This window comes from Polyodon spathula, chromosome 2, assembly GCF_017654505.1.
Source record: "Polyodon spathula isolate WHYD16114869_AA chromosome 2, ASM1765450v1, whole genome shotgun sequence".
NCBI lineage: Eukaryota > Metazoa > Chordata > Actinopteri > Acipenseriformes > Polyodontidae > Polyodon > Polyodon spathula.
Genome location: NC_054535.1, coordinates 102,243,745 through 102,262,850, shown reverse-complemented (window position 1 = coordinate 102,262,850; position 19,106 = coordinate 102,243,745). Strand labels below are relative to the sequence as shown.

The window sequence follows — 19,106 nt, the reverse complement described above, 5'->3', positions numbered from 1 at the left end:
TAGGAATGCAGCTGCCACTATGGGTTTCACAGCTTATAGCTTTTTTTGCTCCTTTAATAAAAAAGCTATTTTCACCATATGTGGGAGTTGCTACAGCTCCAAAAGATCAAATGTTAATGAATGCATACTGTGTTTAACGATATATTTATAAATCACTATAACTGAGTTACGATGCATATGATCTGGACACACACAAAAAATTCACCCATAACGACTAAAGAAAAGTTACTGAAATTAATCCTTTTAAAACACTTTTTATGTGCAGTGCCCAGAGGATTCCGAAGCAGATGCCAAAAAGGGGGCTGATAGATGGCATAGCTTAGGAATGAAATTTCTATTTTTATAACATTACAGTAAAATATTTGACAAAAGGTTTCAATAATCATTTCTTGATAAGATAATGGTGCATAACATTTGAGTACATTTCCTATTACCTTGCTGTGACACAGCCATTGGGCAATCGAGATACAGAATTAGTATTAAGAAATAACTTACAGTATATAATGTTACATGGTATTCTAAATTTCAGTACCTTTAACATCCTGGCACACAAATAAACACAGACAAGTAAAGTATTTTGTCTAAATCACATTCTGTAGTAAAAAGCTTAATCAGATCTATGCCCAGCTATAAAGTTTGATTGGAAAAATACAAAATTACAAAGAGCTATATAAAAAATAAAAAAAAACCTTAGCACATATTTTCCCCCCTTAAAGCACATGTAATGTATAGGTCTAAATGACTTTGTGAGCACATGATGTAGAACAAAACGAGTATGAAAAAATGTATGTATACATCATGTATACATTCTGCATTTGCTTATCATACAGTGTAGGTGAAACATGAAATGAAGTACAGATGTCTACCAGTACTGCCTGCTGGATTTCCATAGGATTACACTGATGGTAGTGCCTGTATCCTCTAAGGAATGAGCTGTGGATCCCAGCAGGTATCTGGTCCACATTCTGTAACACAATTGCACTTTTTCCAAGATAGTATAGTAGAAAGACAACAGGAAATTATTCATAACAAACAAGTTACAACAAATGAAATGCTTCAATATACAGCATGCTGTGGGCTATATATCTTGTTTGATTCAAGTGTTTTGGGACTTATTATAGACCCCCTATTAGCCAAATTGTTACAGGATACGATGTCTGTAGAACTGCATGACACAAATTTTGGTTGCTTTAATTGCCGTCTGTCTTTTGGTGCAATGCGTCCTATGTCAAGAAACAAAAACATCTCTGGAAATGCCCTTTTGATTTAATGCCAAATGACGCCCTTTTGTTCTATGAAGGCTGCAGACTTGGAATAGAAGCCCACGTACTCTCAAAACATAAATCCATTTAATTAAATACATTCATATCCCTGGGGGTGAAAGCATCTTGTTTTAAAGGGAGGACCTACAGATAACATACTGATAACCATTAGAATTCAAAATTCAGTCACTGGTTTGCAATAAAAGCAAACCCATAGTGGCAGCTGCAATACAAAACACCACTTATGAAAACTGGTATGATAATAATAATAATAATAATAATAATAATAATAATAAATAATAATAATAATAATAATAATAATAATCTTCATTTTTATATATCACCTTTCATAATGGACCACCATCACAAAGCGCTTTACAAGATAAGAGACTACACAAAGGAACATACATTTTCATGGTACATAAAGAGCAAGGGAGTCTAAGATATTCACTGAGGACATAAACACAGGATAGATGTCTTATTTACATGTATTATATTCTATTAACATTGAATGGGCACGAATGCAATTCAAACCCACCAAGTCAAGGAGCATCTCTATAATTAAAGTAGTGGATAAGACGTTAATGCTGCTTAACTATGTAGGGGCAACTTGGTATTGTATGGGTAGGAAATAACACATCAGCCCTACGGTAGTGCTATTTCTTAGATCCACTACAGACAGATCGCTACAGGGAGACAGGTTCATGATTACACTAAAGGTAATCTTTTATTTTGAGATTTTTTAAACGCACACAAAAGTCTACAAAAAATGTAGAATGTAATGTCAAGGGCTGTGTTAAACTATGTTTTCCAATACTTGCCTTGGCGATTCTCTGTGGTGGTTCTTCCGTCCTGCTTGGTAAGCAGATCTGACCCTCTTGCTGCAGACTCCAAAGACCCATGACACTCGAGGAGCCTGATGAATGGATGTTCTCCTCCTGCTCTAAGCTTTTCACACAGATGTCTTCCAGCACCACCTTGACGCAGTGGGCTACAGCAGGAGCAAGGTCTTTGAAAGCACACCTCCAATTAAACTCCAGCACAGTAGGCTTGAAAGAGAAAGAAAAAAATAAAAAGCAAAGTCAAGTGTGCTAGTTATTTTGAAAAAGATCCTGGTGACAAAACTTTGAAACTTTGCTATGTCCCTCCAATAACTTAACCAGATCTGCTAGTTAACATTTGTAATTAAATTTTTTTGCAAGTTGATGGATATGGTTTAAAAAGAGCATTCAGCCATTCTTACTTGTATAAAACAAGAGGTCATCTAAAACTTGAAAATGCAAAATCAAAAGATACAAATATGAGAAACGATATAAAATACAGGAAAGTCAAGTTGACAAATGTTTAGTTTACTGCCTCCATCTGTGTCCCAAAGAGATTTAAGGCACACATTCCAGATTATGGTTCACAAAGAGAAGGAGATGCAATACTTTTTATTACACTAACTAAACGATAACTAAGATTAAGGTTTAAACAGAACTCAAAATAGCAACATGTAATACCATATTATCTATCTATGGGAAATCATTATTTATTGTATTGCAACCTATTGCTTCCTAATTGTAAAGAGTTAACAAAAAGCCATTTTTTCTTTGAGAAACTTCTAAACAAAAACAAAAAACAGAAACCTAATTTTCAATAAGTAATTTGAGAGCAGAAGACACAAAGAATACACTACTACTGACCTCTGTGACCTGTAGTAGCTGCTCAGCAGTTTGCTTACTGTTCTCAGCTGGGGTCACATCAGTGTCCTCACATGTTTTGTTTAACACTCCTGTATCGATAAACAGCATTCTTTAAATAAAGCAAGTGCTCTTTAAAGTCATACACAAAATTGTGGCTTATATTATAAATATGATTTGTTCAATAATGTTTTATAGGTTTTCTTGAATGGATGTGTGAATGAGAGCAAACAACATAAAAGAAACATAGTGTCAGCGGTTTTGAAACAAATGCACATTATAGAACATAGTAAATGATAACTGAACTCCAGTCAAGCTATATTAACACTCAAATATCATTATATAAGATGGTATAATTAATCTACTCCATTCCTGGCAGTGCCATTGTTGGATATGGATTGTCCAGAGGATGGACTACAGTACAAAAAAGCAATACAAAATAATACTACAGTATCTAATGGAAACTTCCATTATTGTTTAATATACTATTATTATTATTATTATTATTATTATTATTATTATTATTATTATTATTATTATTATTATTATTATTATTATTATTTATTATAAGCGACGACTTACAGAAATTCAAATATAAAAGTATATAAGTTACAGGCAATAAAAATTAAAAACAAACACATATATACACACTATATACAAAAGTAATATAAATAAAGGAAATATATATTTTATAATATATATATAGGAATTTACAAATAAAGGTTGGGTTTTGAGTGGGTTTTGAGAAGATGACGGAAAGCAGTAAAATACTGAACAGTCCTGAGGATAACCGGTAGCTGGTTCCACCACAGGGGGTCAAGGGAAGAGAAGGAGTGAGCATGGGAGGAAGGAGAGTGAAGAGAAGGAGCGAGCATGGGAGGAAGGAGAGTGAAGAGAAGGAGCAGCACGGGAGGAAGGAGAGTGAAGAGAAGGAGCAGCACGGGAGGAAGGAGAGTGAAGAGAAGGAGCAGCACGGGAGGAAGGAGAGTGAAGAGAAGGAGCAGCACGGGAGGAAGGAGAGTGAAGAGAAGGAGCGAGCACGGGAGGAAGGAGAGTGAAGAGAAGGAGCAGCACGGGAGGAAGGAGAGTGAAGAGAAGGAGCAGCATGGGAGGAAGGAGAGTGAAGAGAAGGAGCGAGCACGGGAGGAAGGAGAGTGAAGAGAAGGAGCGAGCACGGGAGGAAGGAGAGTGAAGAGAAGGAGCAGCACGGGAGGAAGGAGAGTGAAGAGAAGGAGCAGCACGGGAGGAAGGAGAGTGAAGAGAAGGAGGAGCAAGGGAGCACGGGAGGAAGGAGAGTGAAGAGAAGGAGCGAGCACGGGAGCAGCACGGGAGGAAGGAGAGTGAAGAGAAGGAGCAGCATGGGAGGAAGGAGAGTGAAGAGAAGGAGCAGCACGGGAGGAAGGAGAGTGAAGAGAAGGAGCAGCACGGGAGGAAGGAGAGTGAAGAGAAGGAACGAGCACGGGAGGAAGGAGAGTGAAGAGAAGGAGCGAGCACGGGAGGAAGGAGAGTGAAGAGAAGGAGCGAGCATGGGAGGAAGGAGAGTGAAGAGAAGGAGCGAGCACAGGAGGAAGGAGAGTGAAGAGAAGGAGCAGCACGGGAGGAAGGAGAGTGAAGAGAAGGAGCAGCACGGGAGGAAGGAGAGTGAAGAGAAGGAGCGAGCACGGGAGGAAGGAGAGTGAAGAGAAGGAGCGAGCACGGGAGGAAGGAGAGTGAAGAGAAGGAGCGAGCACCGGAGGAAGGAGAATGAAGAGAAGGAGCGAGCACGCGAGCAAGGGAGGAAGGAGAGTGAAGAGAAGGAGCGAGTAGGGGATGAAGGAGAGTGAAGAGAAGGCATAACAAGTCGGCCAGTAGAGGATGAGCGGAGAGGGAGAGAGGGAATATAAGGAGACATAAGGGATAGGAGATAGGAATAGGCAGTATGATGAATAGAGCGAAAAGCAAGAGCAAGGGTCTTACATAGGATGCGAGCAGAGATAGGTAGACAGTGGAGTGTACGAAGCAGTAACTAGAACAACATCAGAGCTATGTACAGTATTAAAAAGACTGCAATATATAAAGTACGATTGCCCCAAATAAAAGTACTGAAGTCAGTTTTTGTGAACACATTTTATTCTCTGTCATCTATCTTCCACAAGCTACAGCTTGGTTCAGATTGGTTATACAGGTACTGTACTTGAAAGGTTGTATTGTGTATATACACTGCAAGCCAGGGGCTCCTGTCTTGAATCCAAGCTAAGCCAATCTTTTGCAGTGAAAAAGGCAAAAAAAAACAACACCTCTGTGATAGCTTTACTTTTTGACCTTTAAGCACATCTGATGTGTTTCTGGTAATTAACTACATTTGATTGCCAATTAATGACTTGAATAACTGCCCTTTAAAAGATGTTTACTTCTCTGTAAATCATCAATTTCTGCACATCTTGGTTTTACTGTAACCTTTACATAAATGACTACATGTACTGACAGCTTTAATTTTAACTTCTACAGTCCATCAGGAATACTGTTATATAAAAGCGGTCCGTACCTGAGTTGTTTTACAAATTAGTTTACTGCTAAGCATATTGCTTTTTTAGCAACTATGTCAGTTTCTATGTTGTTTTTAGACCTTGGGTGTTTTTACATCAAGCCTTCCTAAGGTGCTGGGGAAGGATTTGTTGCTTCTAGAATTCAGGGATGTTGTGTGCATGTACTGTATTCATGTAATTTATACATGCCTTACAGAAAACATAGAACAATGCAACAGAGATACTATTATAGTACAGAACCATTATATTGCCTCAGTACAGATACATGTATTTATATTGCAGAGCCACTGCATGCAATTGGAGATATGATAGGCTGCAGGACCTAGTTCTCCCGGACAGGAATTTAAGGGATGCTTTATACCATCTTAATCTTCAGTATATTTAATTTCTTCCCTGTTTAATATATTATGTCTGCCCTTTGTCATTCTCTATTGTTTCAGCTCCGATTGATATTTACCAGGCTTACTAACTGATGTCCTTTCTCAACCACTTTTGGGTCTGCTTCTGAAATGACTCAGAAAAGCTGAATTCCTGATATTCACTGCTAATGCATAGGACTGAAGGTGAAATAAGTAACCGCAACAACTAACTGTAGTGCTGCTTTGCTTGGATGAGTAAAGTAGGTACAGTAAAGTGCTTCACAGCTTACATTGTGAGTTTATTGGTTCAGTGACTACTACACGGTATCACGCTACAATTAACCAGTTTATTAGGGCTATTAAAATAAACTTTACAATATAATTAGTATATTAAAACTTGCCATGAAGTATTTGAAAAAAAAGAATAAAATACCTTGTATGCTGCTGGCAGCCTCCCCTCCACAGTTCAGAAAGGAAACTTCAGTAGCAAGTTCCTCTACTCTTTCCTCCATGCACAAAAGGGATTTCATGAGTTGGGCAAGACACCTCAACTGATGTGAGGTCAGGCAGAAATTCCTCCCTTTTTTAGGCTGTTCCTGCAGATCTATGTAAAATAATAATAATATGAATACATAAAGTGTAAACAGTGTGTGTGTGTATTTTATATACATTATATATATATATATATACACACACACACACACACACACACACACACACACACACACACACACACACACATACACACACATATATATATATATACATATATATATATATATATATATATATATATATATATATATATATATATATATATATATATATATATATATATATATATATATATATATATATATATATATATATATAACACTCTGTATATATAAATCTTCCTCACCTTTCTGGATACATTTGTTGGTACAGTACAGTAAAGAGTGCCTAAGTTACTGGTACCCCTGTTCCCATATCTATGCTGATCTATTCTGTCAGAACAGGAGTATGCCCTGCACATACTGAAGCACAGTTATAACACTTTTTGGAAATACTTGATCCCACAGTAGGTAGTACTGATGAATACTTATGTATTTTCAAAGCTCAGTAACCGACCATATAAATACTACCCCCAATACTGTTCATTCAGTTCAAGTAAATATATAAGGCATAAGTGGCCAGTGGAAAAAAGACATCCAGATTTTTGTATTCCGAATGGAACTATAATTCCAACCTTACTATCATTATGAAATGCATGCTGATAGAGTATGTAGAAACTGTATTTCTACAAAGGTGAGTGTAACTATTATAACAAACAGTGTTCATCAATAGTACAGTGCAGGTCATCCTAAGAAAGTAACTTTTAAAGATAAATGGATACAAGCAAATTACAGAAAAAAAAAGAATAATTAAGATCAACTAACCAAACAAATCTGAATAAGGTCTGGTCCCAAGTGGTTCAGATTAGCTGTCCAAAGCATTTAACCTTCATAGCTGATTCGGGTTATCTTATTTTTTATTTACTATTTTTTAACCTTTGTATTCTGATCTCAGCTTATGTCAGAATATTAAAAGGAAGGGTCTGGTTAAAAAAAAAAAAACTACAGCAACTATGGGTGTTATAGTATGTGGTGCTAATTTCCACTAACTTGGCTAATCCCAAACCCCCTAAAAACAGGGACATGACATTCCTGAAAATGTGATGCTACAGTATAGAAAAATGGATCTGTGTACACTACCTAATTTGGACAGTATTGGGCCACAATACATACAACATATTTTCAGCTACTGCTTATACATTATGTATAACATACTGTTACCTCAATCTGCACTAAGAAACTGAAAGAAAAAAATTATGTTGAGGAATGTTTGGAGAAGTCTCCATAGTATCAAAAACAAGTCTTCTAGGACTGGTCTTTCAGTGCTTGTCTTTCAGGGCTGGTGTTCCAGAAAAAGCTTTCTTACCCTTTGAGTTCATGACATAACCTTGAACCTACTGCAATAGTTTGTTTCCTATAACTCTCACTTACTTTATGACATGTAACTTTCGAATTAAATGGTTTTCTGTCAACGTTATGTGAGCTTTTCCTTTTAACTAGAAAGACAGTAATATATGTCCTAAGGTGGAATAAAATAACAGTTATCACATTATACGATAATCAATTGCAGGATAACGTGGGCTAATTATGCCATAAGCTAGAAAAGAAAATTGCCAGAATAAACTAATCAAAATCAACCAATCCATTAAAGACAAGGTTAATCCCATAAAATCAAGTGCTCAACCCATCACATAAACCACTTTAATCCACTAAAAATCAAAATGCCCCATTTTAAACTGAACAGAAGAAAAGCACCACCATGTTCACTGTTATTTTAAATACATGGAAAGGATATAACTCAAAGGAATAAACAAGTTATGTTTATAATTTAAATATCCATGACTACTTGAATACAAGCACTTTACAACAGAAGGCTTACAATGGCCCAGCCAATCAAGTCTGAATACAGTTATATGGAATAACTTCTTACAGTACAACTAGGGCCCAACCAAATTCACAGCCGTGAAAAACGGGTCACAAACCTTGAAATGTTTTTTGTTGTTGTTTTTTTGTGTACTTTTACCCTATAGTAAAATCCAATGCAGTTATATGTACCGTTACAGGTTTCTGATGCAATTGTTAGCTTGTTTCAGTTTTAAAAAAAAGTTATCATGAATAGGCCAGGATTTATTGATTGACACTTGACAACAGCCAATAACTGGGCTTTACTCACTGATTGGTAGACACAGGCATCTGGGGCAGGTTTAGTATGACCTATGGATCTCAACTGGTAGTGACGTCAGACAAGTCAAATTAGACCTACATTTTAAAATGTGTCCAAAATAAATCAAAAAGTGCTACAATCATTACTGCAGCGGATCATGTAAAATAATTTGGAAGACAAATATATACCAAATGGTATTATGAGCACAAAAATACATATAAAAAAAACACAGCAGGACAAACAATTTTATAAAATAAATATGTTAGTAATTTCATATTTTTTAGTCTCTGGATATTTGTTCAGCTACAGACCTGTCCATAGCTCAGCGCTATTTTTAAATTCCAACAACTCTGTGGATGCAAAGAGAGCTGTGTCTAAATACGGGCAGGTATTTACACCGCAGAGGCAGGGAATGAAGAAAAACAGCATTTCAGAATAGTTTTTGAGTTACTGTTGTATACAGTGATTACTTCATAGTCACATGCTTTTGTTAACTTCAGGGCTTTAAATGTATAGAGACATTTTTAGCAACATGTTAATACTTTACTAGACCACCGTGCAATTTAAAATTTAAATAGCTGAAACCATGAAATTTAAGATTTTTAAATGACAGTGAAGTTTACAGAAATGTACCGTGAATTTGGTAGGGCCCTATTTGACGACAATATGTGACGTATGTACAGAATAGTCGCTTACCCAGTTTTGTTTCAATTTTGTGCACAATATTAAAAAGTTGCGGATGAAATCATTTTCTTTTATTGCATACCCCTGCAGTACTTGAAAAAACGACAGCCAACAACATACATGCGTTTCCTTAAGATCAGCCTTGTGTTTTTGGTAAGTGAATAAGGTAAGTGCATTTTTCCTGCACGGATTTCAAAGACAACATTGGAGTTATAAAGTAGGTTCCACATTGCTTAAAAAATAAAGTAGGTTTGCAACTAATCTACAAAGACTTTCTACAGCAACAAGATTTTGAATGATATTTACCTCCCACACAATAAATTATCCAGCAAGAGCAACAACCACATATGTTTACCCAACATCATGCCCAGCCAGTTTGACTGATAAGGGCATCTCTGATTAAACACTGAGGAAATAAATAAACTGTGTTTAAAGATTACAAATTTGGATGACAATTGTATTCATGAATTAAATGACTCACTGATTGGATTCCAGATTGCATTATATTTTTTACTTTCACATCTCTTAAATGTCAAGCATCAGAGCGAAGGCAGCCAGAAGGATGCATTTCACCAATAGAAGCAAGTACAAAAAAAATAAGGTCACCATTGCATGTTAACTCTAAAGCACTGTTACTGTATGAACTTATAAGTGGGGGCAAATAATTTCAGATTGCACTAAATTTAATCATACCTCAACTGTAGCTATCTAGCAAATGTGAGTGGACCCCTAAAATACTTGCGTACGTTTACAAGGCAAACATTGTCAGTAGCATACTGTTGTTGGTGAGTATGATAGAAAGGGGGAAAAAAAGAAGAAGAAATCCCTTAACAGTTGTTATTGATTCCAGCGTTTACGGGATGGTAGTTTAGTACCGTTTACAAAGTAGAACAGATGCAGGCAGCAAGCAAAAAGGTAAACAATTGCTGTGTGGCTGGCTGCCAGATCCCTCGTCTGATATATTAAACTGAGAGTGAAGTGCATTTCCCCTTTGGCTTGCACTTATTGCCACTTCATTTCCTCTGTGCTCTTTCTCTGCAGCACAGAGGCTGCCGCCTGGCTATTTCCCATCCTTCTCTGACCCCTGAGGCCTAGTGCTACCTAACAGAGCCATTAGCGGGGGGAATTGCATGTGTCTGACATGGCCTGAAACCAATTATTAGATATTTTCTTCCGAATGATGCCCAACTCTGCAGGGAATGAGCAATCATGAAATAATTTACCTCCTGATTTAATTTTTTCCTGCACAAATTAGTTGTGGGCTTCACCAGGGCTGTACATAGCTGCCTGCGACACATTTTCTGTCTTATCAAGATTACACTTTAAACGACTAAAAGGAGGAGGGGAGGGGTAGGGTATGAGCTGAAATGAACAGGTTGGGGATTCTAGTTCTAAAAATCCCACTGACAAGTATATCAGATATACTGATCCCCCTGTATCTTCCGCTAATTGGAAATGACTGGAAAATATAGGACTGTCAATGTTGTCGGGAATGCAACCACAAAGATGCAAACCTTACTCCAGGGGTGTATTTTAATAGTCTAATAATTAGAAAAATAGAATCAAAAGGCTGTGAGAACTGTTATTAATGTTTGCTACAGTAGTTATCAAGGTATACATTTTATTTAGTTTTATTTATTTTTTTAAATGAGTGTGTGGAGCTCCCTCTTCCTTTTTGACTGCCCGGGCACATTGGCAGTCATGGAAGACTGCTCAGTGAGATGATGCTATTATGAAATCCTCTTTCAGCTTAAAGCTTAAACCTTTGTTATGCATCAGTTCTCTGCTCTCCGGTGCTACAGGTTCAAGCAGCAGCAGGGGACTTGCACTTGAGATGAAAAAGCAGCAAGTTTTGATATCTCGATCAAGCTGTCTGGAGGGTTGTTACACTCCTACCAATCTAGGGGTGTGGAGGGATTATCCTAAATTATTTTACCAGGACAGACCAATAAAGATGCAATGTCTAGTTCCCAGTTGGTTCCTGCTTATACCCAGTGTTACAGCTGGGTGGGACAGGTGCATGGAGGTTAAGCAATCTGGCTCAATGACTAATGATCTAATGTTTTTGCCAGTCCTCAACTGCAAACGCCTCATCATAAAACTACGACACTGTGGAAATATCACTGAGCTTGTACAATATTATCTGATTTCTGGGGAACTAATAAAATCTAATAAACATGCATATATTGCCCTAGTTCTACTTTCAATGCAATGATTGCAGTTACATTTCTGTATTTATTTCAGGCTTCTCCCTTGAAGTCATTAAATGGCCTTTCTTTCCCTTTGTACCTGTTTGAATGTCTGTGCTCTAGAATGGCCACACCATGTGTGATGCAAGCTTGATGCAGCTGCTCAGGGTCAAAATGGAAACAAAGGAAGACAGGACTCATTATGTTCCCAACCTGGATCTCCTTGCCACTTTCCGTCAGACTAGCTGAGTGTGTTTGACTTTTTAAGTCATGCCTGAAAGCACATTAATTATTCCAGATTGCAAAAGACACTATATAATATATGCGTTTTTTTTTTTTTTTGTAAAGGACCTCACATCAGACTTGGAAAAATCCCAGCTCTTCCTCCTCAGACACAAGGGTTAACCCCTCTTAGACAGCCACAGCTATATATGAAAGCTGTTTAATGGTTCAGTGGTTTGACAGTATCAGAAGCCAGTGAACAAATTCCCCCAGGAAGCATCTCTGGGACTCCTTGTCTCTGAAGCATGCTTCCAAAAAAATTATCATTTAATTTGAGTGTGAAGGAAGCGGGTAAAGAAAACTACCTCATCTTAACAATGGAAAAACTGAATGGAGGTAGGTTATCATGTGAGATTTACAGCACTTGAGAGTTTATGAGTTTTGGCAGATACTTAGTAGGCACAGTAGGGAAATGTCCTCACACTGTCACACAAAACTGCCATGAAACCACAATTCAACAAATACAGACTAGTCAAACTAACAGTTTCCTTTGCCACACAATAAATGTACTGAAGCAGAACAGGTAAACAACTAAAATGTGACCACCCACTTATAAAGTCACAGTGAATATGTTAATTTGAGGTCTTAGTTTGAGTCCACATCACAAAACAACCAAAATGAGTTATGGTGCATACCGTTAATTATAGTCTATATTCTATCCATACATGACCCCAACGTTAGTGGGTTGATTTGATCTAAGCAACTATTATATGCTATGAATATTAAACATGAATCTAAACTCATGTAGCCTTATTTACTTGTAAATGTTGTGTATGCCCTACATGTACTACAAGAGTATAACAATAAACAGTAAACAGCAAACTAACCTATAGCGTGCACTGCTCCTTTCTGCTTGCTTTTGCCCATTTTGGTGGTGTGCATTACATTTTCTTTAAACTGCAGGTCACAAATCTTCTCGATCAGAGTGGACAACTCGTCAGTAATGTTGGCGAGGTATGTTTCGTTAAGAAACTTTAGGGCCATTGAAGGCTCCAGAATTCCGTTGAGTGTTTGCAGATCTTCCTTGATCATGGAGCAGATAGAAGGGATGCCTGTCTGGTGGGCTTGGACCAGTTTGTCAAAATTGGTTTCTCCAGGGCTGGAGAGCACAGAGTTTTGCAGGAGATCCTGCACTACTTTGCTCTGGATGCTCTGGTACTTTGACAGGACCTCTGACTCCGGGTAGAGGAATAGAAGTTGCTGAAGACACTGTGTCTTGAAGGCCACCCTGTGATGGAGCTGATGACCCACCTCCTGGCTGCACTGCAGTCTGTCTACCAGGAAGCGTCTGAGGTGTAGCCGCACGTCATCCCACACTGACTGGACATCAATGGAGAAGTCATCCCCGACGGCGTGTAGGGATGTTCTGGAGGTCAGCTGGAAGGACGATCCGCTCGGAGGAGATGGGAAGGAGACACCACACTGAGAGGAGATGTCAAGCAGGAGCAGCAGCAACGTTTCCTCCTGACCTTGCTCCGTCTTCAGGAAATGTTGCTGTCAAAATTAAATAGGAAATGACTGAACAAAAGAAATATAAACTATGGTTTCTATGTTTACACTACACTTAACATATACAACTATTTATTGACATAAATAATATCTGTAAGTACTAAAGTTATGACAAAATATTAACCAAGTGCAAACCAAGGTAATATGCAAACATTTCAAAGACAACATTATGTTGGTGCTGTTTGCTGGTTCCTAGTCACTTCCTGGGTTATACCTCCAATTCATCATTTCGCAGTTGCCCATAATACCTTGCGCTCAGTGGGTTTCCGGTAACTACCACACTAGGACCAAAAATTTATAATCAAATATGGAATCGGACTTAAATAAGCAGTGTAATACTTTTGCTCTAAAAAATTAGGTAGGGATGATGCTCGGGAAATATTGTTTTGCCATTAAATGTGCTTAATTAGACATTTTTAATTGTTCTCAGTTCCTACAAAGTTGCCAATTTCAAGTTACTTATAAAATGTTATTACTTATATAAAGTTATTATGAAAACAGCTAAAAAGGTTTAATTAAGCAAATTACCATTTCAATTAAGGGTCTAGTTAAGTAATTGAGAACTCGGTTAGAATGAAAACCAGCAGACACAGTGGGTCCCCTGGAACGGGGTTGAAAACCGCTGCTAGAGAATCATTTCTGAACCAGCGGGTCATTTCCCCAAAAAATTAATAGTACTGTTCGAACATTTGAAAATAAGGTTAAATAAAGTGTACGTAAAACAAAATAAAATAAAAATAATTACAATTAATTAGATTAGTGAATTAAAACAAAAAAAAAAGGATAGTTTTTTTAAACGCATTGGGCCTGACCAAGAAGCTGCATCACCACAGGGCAAGCAGAAACCGAAGGCATAGCGAAAAACAAAATAAGAAGTGGTGGGCCTAAACGTAAACACGACAAATCGTATCTTCAGCTAAGCTTCACCTACATCGGCTCTGAAACTGAACCCAAACTGCAACTTGCTGTGAAGTGCTTGCCAATGAAAGCACATCGTCAAAAATTAAAACGCATCAACAAATGCTACACCTGGGTGATAAAGGTAAACCTTTGGCTTACTTGAAAGGGAAATTGAAGCAGATACAAACACAAAAGAAATATGGTTAGCTGCATTTCTCCTGTATCTCAGAGTGCTTTGAAAGCTTCCTTTCTAGTTTTGCAGAGTACAGCTAAATGTAAGAAAGCCCACACGATATCAAAAGAGTTCACATTGCCAGCTGCTTTGGATATGTGTACCGAAATGTTCCGAGACTCTGCTGAAAGGAAACTTAAGTGTATCCCGCTATCGAATGACACTGTACACAGGAGGATAACAAACCCTTCAAAAGACATTAAAGAGCAATTTGTGGATTTTGTGAAAGTGAGCACGTTGTTTGCCATTCAAATAGACGAGTCAACAGATGAGGCTGAATGTGCAGTTTTGCTTGTGTATGTATGTTACTGCTGCAATGGTGATTTACTGGAGGATTTGCTGATTAGTGTAGAACTCCCCATAAAAACAACAGCAAAGGAGATTTTCAAGGTTTTGAACACTTTTATGGTAGAAAACACATTGGAATGGAAGAACTGTGGGAATTGCTACCGATGTTGCTGTCGCTATGACGGGGAGAAAGTCAGGGGTTGTTCAGTGGAATTTGCAAGTAGCAAAAGATTCTACTTAGCACTATTGTTTTCTCCACAAAGAGGGCATACCATCAAAAAAACTAAGCCCCGAACTGCATGCTGTATTAAGGGCAGCTACAAAATGTATTAACTTTATAAAGCACACACCGTCAATGCTCGCTGTTTTGAAGTGCTGCGCAGGGAAATGAGATGCGAACAGTTCCACCTTTTATGGCACATTGAAGCTCATTGGCTGTCAAGTGGTAAGGTGTTGCATCACCTTAATGTGCTCCGTTTAGAGGTGCATTCATTTTTGATGGATAAAAAAAATCTGATTTGGCAGAGTATTTTGACGAGAGTGGCTTGCAAAACTTGCTTACCTGGCAGATATATTCAGTCACCTCAACCAACTAAAGTATAACTGCAGGCCATGGAGGTAACATTTTTGAGCAAAACGATAAAATCACAGCTTTTAAAAAAAAAAAAAAAGAGAAGCTGAAACTATGTGGGAAGCAGTTTGCTGATTGGTGTACTGATGTGTTTCCTCTCATGACTGAAACTTTTGACCATGATGAAGCCCAAGATTTCAGTCGGGTAAGAACAGAGGTTGTAAACCACCTCTCTGCTCTCGTAGTTCAATTTGACGAGTATTTCCTTGGCATCCTAATTCAAACATTGAGTGGATTTAACACCCTTTTACTATGGAGATCGAGAGTCTTGACTGTGAAAACGATCTCATAAAACGTTCTTGTGACGGATCTTTGAAATTGACATTTGTGGATGTTTCTCTATCACCATTTTGGATCCTGGTTAAATGTGAATATCCCAATATTGCGCTGAAAGCAAGCAAGCATTTGCTGTCGTTTACAACAACGTATTTAGTTGAAAGGGGATTTTCCGGCATGGCAACAAATCATAATGAAATACAGGAACAAGCTTCATATGTGGGATGACCTCAGAGTTATAGCATAACACCTTATTGGAGAAACCTTACCGAGGAAAAGCAGGCACAGATCGCACATTAGGTTAGTTGTTTTTATCATTTAATTACTTTTAGTATTTGCAAAATGTACTGTTCGGTTTATTTATTTATCTATTAATTTTTTTACAATATCTACATAAAATTAAGTATTTAACTTTTTTTATGGATTTGTTTTTACTGGGTGAGTCACAGCTTCAGTATAAAAATAAATCCAAAAGTGGATCTCCATCTAGAGCATGAGATTTTAATTTTAATCAACATGCACCTTGACCAGCTTAACAACAGCACATTTACCAGGGCTTTTAGGAAGTCCAGTAGCTCCTGATGGCCAGTACAGGATGGTTTGAGTGAGCTGAAATTGCTGGGGTTGAACCACTGAGGGTTGTCAGTCGTACATGGCAGCTTCTCTTCTGTCCAGGTATCATTCAGTTCCACCTGCAGCTCCTTCAGTCTCTGTTCAATGCTTACAAGAAACACAACTGAAATGACTTATACAGTGGCTTTCAGAAAACTCCTTACACAATTTTCTAAGTGAAACAGTTTGCCATTATCTGGAGTGGATGAAAACAACATCTGTTTAGATTACTGCATAATAATAATAATAATAATAATAATAATAATAATAATAATAATAATAGATAGATAGATAGATAGATAGATAGATAGATAGATAGATAGATACATTAAAGAAGGCATCCACAGTTCTGAATTATGGTCACAGTTAAAGTTCCCCAAAACAACTTTTTCAAAGAAAAAACAAAACAAATTTGTAATTAATTAAAAACAACGGAAAATAATATTAAACAATAGGGCAGGAGTCTCAAATATACATACAAAAATAATGAAAAAAAAAAATCATTGCCTGCTGGTTTTTGTCTAATAAAATGCTGTCAAAATGCAATGCTGGTTACCATAAGCCCAGATGTCCCTAGATATAAATATCATAAATTACTAAGAGAGATAAAAAAAAAAAAACCTGAAAATTTCATTAAATCACAAACTGTTGCATATAAAAAAATAATTAATTTTTAGGGGCCTGTTTCATAAAACGGTATACAAATTAGTTTGTGCTTGGCAATGTCTTTCAGTATCAAGTTGCTGGCAGAAAGCCAAAAAGCAGTTTCGCTTATTTAAAAACACAGAAGTGTATCACATTTCTGACAAGCTGTGTTTTCACTTGTATTATACTTGCCCATTGATGAGTCTAATTGTTTGTACAAAGGGAGCTGTAAAATATTGTGCTGGTGTAGCAGCTGACATTGAAACTGAATCTCTTAAGCGTCCACATTTTAAGACTATAAACAAGATGTTTTATTTCACTAAATCAATAAATACAATGTTGCACTGTATTCGGCATTTATAAAAGCTCAGATAAATGTTTTAATTATTTGCGATAAATTAGTTTAGTGCTCTGAAATTGTAATGTGCTTGAACTGTTTAGCTGGAAAAAAAACAGCTTCTGTATAAATTATAGCGTTCTCTGCCATCATTTAAACATTAAATAATATACAATGCAACCTTATAAAAGCATACTCCATGGTAAAGAATAGCAAAGGGTACAGTAGTAAAGTTCTGGCTATTATTGGCTAGCAAGCACATGTTGCAAGTCACTGGAAATGCAACTTTGCTGTTCTAATATTTAAAGATATGTACACAGGCTTGATCCACTGAGACGTAACACACTTTTAAGAATGCTCAGTCTCCGGATGGCAAATTAAAGAATTAATTAAGGTAGACTGAGGGGTATAATTAGAAATGTCAACTTTTCATTTTGCCTTTTTTGGAATTTGGCTAGTACAAAACACAAATGGTTATTTATTTTATTTGTGATGCGGCATCATTTTATATTTACATAATGTGCCTTCCACATACGGTATACCAGGATGTTCAGTAGATGAGCAATGTCAAAGACAGCCCCACATGCATGATAAGAATCACTAACCTTCCACCTAGAGGTGCGTCCACTACCTTTAGACTCAGAGACACCTCAAAAGGATTAGCCATGCCCTTTGCAAAAAACACTATGTATAGCACAAGGAACCCTGCATCACTACTAAAGGCCTGGGAGGGTTTTGAAAGAAATTCTGATGTTTAAGAATTCTTACTAAACAAATACTCAAGGCAGAGTGTTATTTATTTTTCCTCTCTTAAATCACATCAATCACTTCCAAATGAAATCTAATTGTTTTCAAACCAGAAATGACACTAAAGCCTGAAAAGGCGACGTGGCACTTTTATTAGTAATGATGGCACATTTCACAGCTCTGTGATTTACAGAAACCGAATCCACTCATTAGTCAGTGGTTTGACAGTATCTTAAGTTCTCTGTCAAAATTAATTTAGTGTGGGTGGGCTCTGGTGCTATTGAGCTCTGAAAAGTGGAGGAAAAGATATCTTTCAAATAAGTCTGAGCTTCAGTGTGTTCAAAATGAATTGCTCTGAAACAAATATCTCCTCACTATCAAAGGACTCTTTTTATATTTAGGGAAAGTGAATTACTGCAATGAAAAAGGATACTTCGTTGCCTGTGGCCTACTTAGTTTCTGAGTAGCACAGCTCTGGGAGAGACCTGTGTCAGTGAATACCTGATCGAAGCATGACAAAGATTGGCATGAACTCTCCTTATCTACTGTAAGCCTTTCCCAGCTTGTGAAATACGATGCCCTGCTTATACACCCTGGCCTCAGTGACACCTCATTAAAGACCTTTATGGTGGCCTCCAGAAGTGTCTGATTTGATGAAACCTACAGGATTACAGCATTTCAATTTGGAAAGCCCTGGCCGTTGTCAGTCTATCTCAATCTGCTTCAATTAGGAAGCCGCTCTTAAACAAATCTCTGACATCTGAGTCTGGGTGCTAGCCAATGACTTTGACCCATGAATAGGTTAAAACCTTCACAGGAGTAGAGTTTTTTTGTTTTTTTTCCCCCCCTCGTAATTTGTCCCAGACACTGATAAGTGAATTAGGCAGGTGCATTTCAATGGACCACCCTGAGGCGGCCAAGAAAAAGCAGAACCAGTGTATCAGTGAATATTACAATAAGTGGAAAGTAAGAGAATTGTTAATGCAGATATTTATTTCATGGTAAGCTGTCATATGAGTGTATTGTCTAAAGGGGCTATTGAGGGTTTTGACTCATTTACACTCATTTGTAATTTATCATCGCATACTTTACAGTGTCTCTGGTGCAACTTACCTAAAATAATATATGAAGACTTTTGAAGACAATGAAAAAAACCTAGTTGAAATATTTATTTTAGTAATTCTAAATT

At 37.3% G+C, this 19,106-nt stretch overlaps 1 protein-coding gene across 6 annotated transcripts in view; it reads right to left on the bottom strand.

Annotated features, from left to right (window-relative positions):
- The window catches only part of kiaa0825 (KIAA0825 ortholog), a 113,111-nt gene that overhangs the window by 85,463 nt on the left and 8,542 nt on the right, over nt 1-19,106 (bottom strand). For all 6 annotated transcript variants that reach the window (XM_041237741.1, XM_041237732.1, XM_041237718.1 and 3 more), the window contains exons 4-8: nt 16,128-16,296; nt 12,568-13,234; nt 6,262-6,432; nt 2,948-3,036; nt 2,084-2,311 (exon numbers count right to left, since the gene is read on the bottom strand). In XM_041237741.1, coding sequence (XP_041093675.1) covers nt 2,084-2,311; nt 2,948-3,036; nt 6,262-6,432; nt 12,568-13,234; nt 16,128-16,296 — 1,324 coding nt within the window. The remainder of the gene's footprint in view (nt 1-2,083; nt 2,312-2,947; nt 3,037-6,261; nt 6,433-12,567; nt 13,235-16,127; nt 16,297-19,106) is intronic.